At 35.2% G+C, this 9,561-nt stretch overlaps 1 protein-coding gene across 1 annotated transcript; it reads left to right on the top strand.

The window, feature by feature from the left end:
* The first annotated feature begins 4,491 nt into the window (after window positions 1-4,491).
* On the top strand, window positions 4,492-8,205 carry LOC141440809 (protein argonaute-3-like). Its single transcript, XM_074105356.1, has 12 exons — window positions 4,492-4,598; window positions 4,770-4,891; window positions 5,047-5,164; window positions 5,345-5,512; window positions 5,747-5,854; window positions 5,965-6,087; window positions 6,254-6,358; window positions 6,449-6,577; window positions 6,934-7,064; window positions 7,277-7,394; window positions 7,584-7,780; window positions 8,050-8,205. Exons 2-12 carry the CDS (start codon window positions 4,770-4,772, stop codon window positions 8,141-8,143), a joined length of 1,413 nt encoding a protein of 470 aa, XP_073961457.1. The 5' UTR covers window positions 4,492-4,598; the 3' UTR covers window positions 8,144-8,205.
* The last annotated feature ends 1,356 nt before the right edge of the window (window positions 8,206-9,561 follow it).

Genomic DNA, 9,561 nt, shown 5'->3' with positions numbered 1-9,561 from the left:
TATATACACTTTTTCGTCTTTCTTTGCTTTATTATTCTACGTTGAGTCTGGTTTTTTTTCAAGTGATTCATCTTAACAAAATTTGCTACTGAACGGTTGACCGTTAAGCGTAATAGCGACGATGTTGTTAAAAGATTAACGGCAGTTTTAAATGTCTTATCTGTTGTAAACAACTACCAGTTTTTCCTGGCGTGTACCTGAGAATGGTGTTTTCAGAAAGTTACCGCAAGCGGGCCTTTTTTTTAGTGTACTAATGATCTATTGTTCACTGAGACAGATTTAAGAGGGTTTATACCTAATGAGCCTGGGCAACGTTGCATTTTGTTAGTTCTTCTCGATTATTCCATAAAAATTTAATGGAATTTAAATGATGTTTTTCTGATAGAACCCTTCTAAATATATAAGTTAATGTGTCTACTCGAATAATTATTCGTCATAGACTTTTATTTTCTTTAAAAACCGGTCATAAACTTTAATTCGATTTTAGGAATATAAAGTCTATCACGAATAATACTGAAAATTACTGGCTTTCTTATTTTGAGAAGTCGCCAAGGTCCCCACAATAAAAAACGCAGTTTGTTTCTTGATATTTTTACTTACACAGATAGCTAAACGATGAATACTTAACTAAATAAATATCACGGGACACTTCACACCAATTGACCTAGTCCCAAAGTAAGCTTAGCAAAGCTTGTGTTATGGGTACTAAGCAACGGATAAATATAATTATATAGATAGATACATACTTAAATACATAGTAAACACCCAAGACCGAGAACAAACGTTCGTATTTTTCATACAAATATCTGCCCCGACACGGGAATCGAACCCGGAACCTCAAACTTCGTAGTCAGGTTCTCTAACCACTAGGCCATCTGGTCGTCAACTGAATATAAAAAAACAATACTTTTGAATGCTTTTCGTAAAACTAATTAAATAAGCAGCATTCATTTCACACTACAGCACAACGTCTCTAAATTTTCTCTCTACTCCTATTTATATATTTACTGTGTTTTTGTATAGTGTGTCTTTTATGTCAATAAATGTTGTGAATTTAAGTTTTGAGTTTAATTTTGTAATTCTTTGGTGCCAGTAATAATATATAATAATTATACTTTTTTATCTTAATTAATAAAATAATTCTGATTGCTCGAAACATTATTAATTAAAGAATTTAAATTGCGAACAATAAGCGGAGTCACCAACAAAAACTTATTGGAAGTGAGTTTCTTACACCACAGGAAGTTGAGCTATTACTTTACACTTACTGTAAATAATTAAGCCTAATAATAAGTTAAAGTTATAGTCTAAATCGAACAACAAAAAGTGGTTAACTTGGACTAAGTATCTCATTTCAAAATTCAATATCTTAAAAAAGGCTAAACCAATTTTGATGAATAAATAAATGTATTTTCTTTCTTTCTTTTCCATTCTTTAATAAAACATGTCTAAGAACCATCGCAAAAACCCTGCTTTCAAATAAAAAAGACGCATTCAAATCGATTCACCTGTTTATGAGGTACGGTGCTACAGACAGACACACACAGAGACAGACACCCCTCCTTTTGCGTCAGGGTTAAAAATAACTGACCTAATACCCGCAACATCGTCTACGTAGTGTTCGATTATCGCTAATCCGCGGGAACTAAATATGCAATTTTCCGGTATAAAAATATCCTATCCTCCGGGACTCAAACTATGTGTATACCGAATTTCAACTTAATCGGTTCAATGGTTTAGACGTGATGAACAAAAACACAGCTAAAAACTTACAAACAAACAGACTTACAAACTTTCGCATTCCAACAAGTTTTCGCCTGTAACTCAGCTAATTATTCGCAATTTAAATTTTGTGATTCATACATAGTTTTTTGTGCAATTTAAATTTGTTTATTATTAGGTATTAATGTACATTAAAACGGTATAATAATTAACATACCCACATATTTATATACAAATGACTGATATCGGTCGAACTTAAGAAATTCATCCAAATTAAGTGGTTCGTCGATTAGTATTAAAATAAGTATTGTTTTTTTATATTTGGCTAAGAATTTGGACTTTACGAAATTTAAAATATGTTGGTGGTACAATATTTACAAGCAAGCTTTTAACCGCAACTTTTGCATTCCGTAGATGTGTCAACTCTCAAAAATGCAGACGACATATTTAAAAGGGATAACAGTTCATTAAATAGAAATGTAGTTTGCTAAAATCTATGAAAATACATAAAAACGTGTGCGCATTAGCATCGTTTATTTTTTGTTGATTAACGTAAATAAAACAATACCTACTATTGTACGGTTAACCGCAAAGTACCTGCCATAATGATCACATTGTAAAACCGTTATAACTATAGTTTAAACATTTTGAAGTGAGCCAATCCACTTCAAAAACAACAATATAAATTGGCCACTAAATGTCACTGTAGTTTTTCAAACATAAATTAAGATAACGAGATCATAGTAAAAGCAGATTATAACCGACTTGGAAGGGTTCATATTGATTATCGACTCTATTTTTTACAAAATTGCCTATAAAGTACACTAACAGGACAATGGTATAAGTACATAACGTTTTTTGCATTTTACAACCGCCCGATGCAGGTATAAATGTTGAATACGCTTTTTTCCTCTTTAGGCTATTTTAAACCTACTCAACAAGGAATAAGGTTAGAAATGCATCACACATGAAATGAACTTCTTAACTTTTTCGCAAGTAACTGGCTGACGACTTCGGTAACAAAAGCAGGATAATAGTTATGTATGGATAGGTACATAGCCTTTTCTATTTATTCACAAGCTCACTTCAAAATGTTTCAAGTTATCTTTGGAATGTTCAGTGGATTGGTGATCCATCTCTATGAACACTAGGTAGATCATTTAGTACACTAATATAAAAAGGCCGTTTACGACACCTTTCTGAAATACCATTCTCAGGTACACGCCAGAGGTGTGATAAAATAAAACAATTATAATAACTGGTAACTGTTCACAAAAGATAATGTCTTTCAAAAACCTATTATAAACAACACTTTTCGATATTGTAAGTCCTTTACGAGCTATAACTGTAAACCGCAAAAATACCCATTTTGGATGTATATTTCTACCCCCCACCACTTATGCATTATTTAGGTGAGGAAGAAAACCCAGGATAGTCATATTGGTCAGTCAATTCTATTCCTACCGGCCTAAAAACTAAATATCTAAGTACTCATTTTTGGGATATTACATTTAAGAGCGTTTATACCTGCTGAGCTGTCAAAGTTGCATTTTTGTTAGTTTTTCTTCATTATTCCATAAAAAATTAATGAAAATTAAAAAGGTGGTCTGTTAGAACTGTTATAAATATAATGTTAATGTGTCTACTCCAGTAATAATTCGTGATAGACTTTTATATTCTGTAAAAACGAACAAATGTTAATGTTTAAATAATATAAAAGTCTATTACGCATAATTATCAACTCTAAGACCTTGATAGTAACCCATTAAGTATTAACAAAATTTGTTACTTTTTATTAAATAAAATATTTCATTTCATTATTGCAGTAGACACATTAACTTATTGTATATTAAGATCAGTTGCATCAGACCACATTTTAAATTTTCATTCAATTTTTATGGAATAATCGAAAAAATTAACAACAATAACACAGTCAGAAAAACTAACAGATGCTAGCCTAGATCAAAAACCTACCGCGGCTAAGCATTGCTTACTTTTTCCAAATTAGCTAAATAGTCAATCTGAATTCAGGATTCATTTTATGACTTGCTTTTGCCGGCAGTTTTTTGTACGTCCAACGGGAACCTAAATCTGTCCTTTTTATCTTTTTTTTTATTCGACTGGAGGGCAAACGAGAAAGTGGGTCTCCTGATGGTAAGAGATCACCACCGACCATAAACATCTGCAACACCAGGCGTACTGCAGATGCGTTGCCAACCTAGAAAAAAACCTGCCTGTCAATATAAAACAACATAACAACTTATTCAGGAATAGCCTAGATTTAGATTTAGGTCCGTGAAAGATTTTTTTTAAGTTCAGTTCGATCATTGCTAAATTTAAACTCATTATACTCACAAACTTATGCATAGGTAATATTTCACTTTTAAGTACACATAATTTTGTATTTTATGTGTTCTAATCGACTATGTATGTATGTACCTAATCAAATTGGTCGCTCATTTATTCCTGCTGGACATGAGCCTGCTGTGACGTCATTTGTTTGTGCACGATTAAAAAAATAGTATTCTTACTTTCTCAGTTACAAACAAACAATTTAAGTGTCTGCTGCATTTTTTTTGCTTCTCCATTGCTTTTTACCTAATGATAAATAACATTACGTATCGTGTAAATAATAATGGGTTTCCTAAATGACACTGTTTACTAACGAGCCCTCATTAAGCAAATAAAAGGTGTAAGTCTAATCCCTCTACTGGCTCAAGTTATTTGTGTAAATATTTTGTTGATTTAAATTTCGCGTATAAATACGGAATGTAAGTATGGCAGGTAGTTAGTTGAAGACTGTTCCTAGTCGTGTAAACAACGAGGCCACGACGCTCCTCAGAGATTGCAACCGTGACATCGAAGAAGTCATCAACGTAAGTTTCTTGATTCTTGTTGAAGGCAAACATTTCTCTGATTATAATCTGGCGGCCAAACTGGCACATTTGTAGGCGGGTTACTATTCGCATTTTAATCTCATCTGTTGTTTTTTTATAAAATTACTATGTCTGTGACATGTTTTCTTATTTTTTTTGTTTTTGTTTCAGATGAAGATCGACCAGCAAAAAAATTATTTCTGGCTTAGCTCATCTGACCGTAATGACTACGTCGTTACAAAAACTCTTCCCACGCCTGTGCTGCAGACCGGCGGTGAGGTGATCCGGCCAAAGTGAGTTCATCTTAAATTTACTTCCGAACTTTTTCTTCTAAATCTATCATTATCGCGTTTCGCGTTTTCTATTTTAGCATTTGAGTATTTGTCTAATCTTTCTTTTATAATTATTGTCATGGTTTTTTATAACAATGTGTGCATTGGCTATCCAGGGCTGGTTCCTGGGACGCGGGCAGGCCGCTGCAGCCGGCCACGCTGCCGCGCTGGGGCTTTGTCGTCATCGAACCCGACGCACGCGCACAGGCGGACTACGCGGAGACCATAGCATTGGTATTATTACTTCTAGTTCTTAGCAACATGAATTATCAACTCTTAAATGAATTTCCTTTACGTAGCTTTGTTACGATGTATTTGTTAGCTTTTGTTTCATTTAAGTATTTCAGTCATATATTCATAGAGTGACATGCAAAAAGCATACTGTATGTGATATTAATAAGTTCAATTTTACAGATACAGAAATGCGGCCGCGATATGGGAATGTCCGTAGCGGAGCCAGTGCTTCAACAGTTCTACCTTCAGTTTGACGACTTGATGAACACATTGGTTAAGTGCAAAGAAAAAGGTGTCAAGCTATTGTTCGTTGTATTGCCAGACGGCGAACGGGATTACTACCACAAGGTTTGTGATTGAATTTAAATTAATTAGTGCTTATAGTGCGATACCCCGTTCAGTCCGCGGCTCAACGGTGAACAGACACGTGTGTATGATGAAAAGATCATGGCATTGCGGAGGATCGAGTGAAATATATAAAGACCTCCACTCCGTCTTCATATTTAAGATACTTCAATTAAAGTTACCCATGACGATTATAATAATGATATTTAAACTTTATTCTAAAAATTGTTTTTTTAGGTTAAACAATTGGCAGAGCGGAAAGTGGGCATTTTGACTCAATGCCTAAAAGAACAGACCGCTCGGAGGGGATTGAAATCTCAAGCTATCAAAAACATTCTACTGAAGGTAATATAACTTTACCTAATTAGTTTAGTGAAACAAAATCTTTCAATAGTAGGTACTTAAGCGGAAACACTTTAGTTAGAACAGAATATTTGACAGACATTTATTTGCAGGTCAATGCAAAGCTTATGGGCGTGAACCATGCTCTGCACCCCAGCAGCATGCCGTCCTGCATCCGAGAACCCCAACGCGTTATGGTCGTAGGAGGGCACGTCATCCATCCCACTCCTGAACAGGTAACATATAAGAATACTCTATAAATAGCTTAGAATTTTAACAATTCAAACTTCACCTTTTTAACCGCTTTTTTTTCTGGGCCGCTTACTAAGAAAGTCATAGTCTCTTTTTCTGGAAAAATTTTGGGACTTTTATTTATAACATCAATGTATATTTTTATTTCAGTTATCATTGTATAAATCAAACGTGCCCAGCATTGCAGCAGTAACTGCATCAATCGATCCCCAGTGCGCTAAGTACAACGTGACAATGAGTGTTCAGGTGTCAGAGGTAATTATAATTAAATAAAAAGCAAAAATATACAAAAAACACCGCCCTCTTGATACAACCTATATTAATCTGTTTCTTATTCGTTTACAGAAAGGAGAGATTCTGGACTTTGAGAATATGATGGTTGAGCATCTGGATGTCTACTGGCGGCATCACAAAGCACTCCCAACAACAATTATCTACTTCCGCAATTGCATGCCCGTGACACTGTATGATGAGGTACTTACTAGTTTTTCCAATACTCGTAGCATAACAAGTTATCTACAAACATGTCTACTGGTTTCAAAAAAAGCAAATGACGCGACCTGCACTACTCTTATACATTATTTAAATAGATTTGAATGAGACCTTAATTACTTTTAATAAGCTCATAATATTTTGACGCATCTACCAGCGTCAAGATCACGAGCACCTTAAACCACTTGCGGGTGTAGGGTTGTAGTTTGAGCTATGTCTTTGCTAAGTTTTGTGCGTCAACTGCCTGCAATTTTACGTTATTTAATCATAAAGACTATCCCAATGCCGTTAATAAACAACTAATAACTGTCGTATTGATGGGATCCTCGTTATTGCAGGTGGAGTCCTATGAGTTAAGAGCGCTATCAGCAGCTTTCTGGCGCGCTTCGCAGCCTTCTCAGAAGGTGTACGATCCTTGCACCTGGCCCAAGATACTGTTTATAGTGGTTCAGTCACCGCGTAATGCCAGGTGGGTCTTGTTTCATTCTATAAAATGGTTGACTGAAAAATGTTTACTTAGATGATTCCGTTAACTGTCTTCTTCTTTGAAGTTTTTTTTTTAAAACATTGATTTTATTTTGAGTGCGTTTTTCTATTTACCGAGTCTTGTCACGATCACTGTGTTATAACTGTTATTTGGTACATATTGTGCGAATTGACTAAATGCTTTCTCACTTGCAGATTGGAGACAGTTGACTGGGGAGTTACGTGGATTAAACAAAAGACCACGAGACCTGGCATTATCATATACGACGAAGAAGATCCAATGTCGTCTGAAAGCGAGATGAACTTTAGTATGGTAAGTACAGTAGTGGACATCCTACCACTTACGTTCATCTAACGAAATGATTTTATGACAGAAAGTTTGAAAATCTGTCGCTGGTGTTATTAACTCATAAGACCTCACAACTTTTCCATATATTCGATTGTGTTTTCGTGTATTTTGTCCTGTTCGGTTATTTTTAAACATCGTATATATTAATCCCAGGTGTCGCACCAAGGCGCGGCCGCGACGCGCTTCTCGACTTACCACATCTACTTCAACGACGGCGTCCCGTACACTCAGCTGGAGCGGCTGGCGTACAGTCTCTGCTACACGTGCGGGCGCGGCCCGCGCTCGGTGTCGTGTCCCACGCCGCTCTACTACGCGCGCCTCGCTTGCCGGCGTGCTCTCTCGCTCACCTAGTAAGTACAGGACTGTTACTGTTAAACACGACTGGCATCACATTGCTTGCTCGAGGAACCTATGATACGCAATTTCTTAAATTGAAAGAGGAATATTTCATCAAACAAGTGTGTAAGTTGAAATAAACACTCCAGCTAAGACTTTTTATCAGGCATCAAGATTATGTTATGTCATTGACGCCGTTCATTTTCAACAACGATCCATCTCAGCATTTATTTTTTGGATTAAAACTGTAGCTTTTTGCTAATGGAGGACTCTTTTTTTTCAGTGGAAAGAAATACCCTGCCCTTCCGACGGGAGCGTCGATCAGACTGCGTGCACGCAAAAGCTTGTTGGAGTATGGACGGATGTTTTTCGTGTAAAGCATAAGCTAAACTTATTGTAAAAAAACCATGTATATTATTAGAATAGTATAGCATTAAAATTTTAATTATAATAAAAAGTCATGAACTTTAAAATGTTTCTTTTTTTATTTACAAAATCTTTATGGGGAATTGTAGGTATCTGAGCTAATTTATTATGTAGATCCTATATAGTTTTCATAGTGGTAAAGTGACTTGACCTAAAGCGCTAGAAGCTAGCATTATCTTTTTCTATTACATTAGGAACGATCGAAAGACGTAGTTTCTAGTAAATTTAGAACTAAAAAATGAAATCCTGTTAGTATCACACTGAAAAAAAGTTACCTCCGCTTTAAAGTAATACAAATTAAAACGTAATTGTTTATCGGTTGTGGCCTGTAATACGAGCAAATAATTAAAACATACATCATTGCTCGTGAAACTGAAAAACATTAGTTCAGCGACTTTTAAAATTAATTAGTTTTTTTAATTTTTATTACATTTTTAAATTTATTCGAAGAAGCAATGTAAAGCAAAATGCTTTATGTTTGTAGCGTGACAGGCGACGTCAGTTGTGTTCTAGGATGGCGTACATTGATAGCAGCACTGATGTATTAAACTGTAGATACACATTGCCAAACAAAATCCCCATCAAAGAATGTCCGAACTATTTATTTGTTTGTGTAACAAATAAAATCATCACCCACACAAATTAATTAAAAGAATACGTGACGAAATTTGAACCTAGTGTTTACTAAGTTACAGGTGAATTTCGCTAGCGGCCATATTCCACAATTAATAAAAATATTTACGTGTGCGTAGAAACACTGATCCCACCACACAAACAAATAGAAAGAATACGTGACGAAATTTGAACCTAGTCTTTACTCCATTACAGTTGAATTTCGCTAGCGGCAAAACTCCACAACGCTTGACACTTGACAGCTAACTCCACAATTTCACATACGCATGCTCGAATATGAATGTAAGCCTTATCAGAAAAGGCAGAGGGATTAATTTCACTTGCTACATTGAAGGCGACGTTGCAAGATTGCTTGGATGAGTTTGACGTTTCTTAAGACGGACGAATTTAGGTTTTAGAACAAAGAATGCATTCGGACTTTCGGAGAGGACTTTCGTAATAAAAAGTTTTTGTCAATTAAATTTAAAAAAAATTAAAAGGTAACTTTTAAGCTAATTTTCTTTAGTCCAAATGTTTACCGTTTTCGAGATAATCTATATACAGCCGGATTAAGACTATTTGATGTCTTAAGCAATGCACGCCTATGCCCCCCCCCCCCTATCGATATTTTTAAATAAGTATTTATTACGACGAAATATTATATTTATGAAAGACGATAGAGATTATGGGGAGGCACGAGCGAGCGGATTTTCAAACAATTTCAAATTTCAAATAATTTTTGGTTCTGTTTATGGTG

This window comes from Choristoneura fumiferana, chromosome 23 (genome assembly GCF_025370935.1).
Source record: "Choristoneura fumiferana chromosome 23, NRCan_CFum_1, whole genome shotgun sequence".
Lineage (NCBI taxonomy): Eukaryota > Metazoa > Arthropoda > Insecta > Lepidoptera > Tortricidae > Choristoneura > Choristoneura fumiferana.
This window is presented reverse-complemented; position numbering and strand designations above follow the sequence as displayed.

Coding starts and splice junctions, on each gene's coding strand:
- LOC141440809 (XM_074105356.1), top strand. CDS start 4,770: ATGAAGATCGACCAGCAAAAAAATTATTTCTGGCTTAGCTCATCTGAC. Junction 6,359..6,448: donor TGAGTGTTCAGGTGTCAGAG/GTAATTATAATT, acceptor ATTCGTTTACAG/AAAGGAGAGATTCTGGACTT. Junction 7,065..7,276: donor CAGTCACCGCGTAATGCCAG/GTGGGTCTTGTT, acceptor TCTCACTTGCAG/ATTGGAGACAGTTGACTGGG.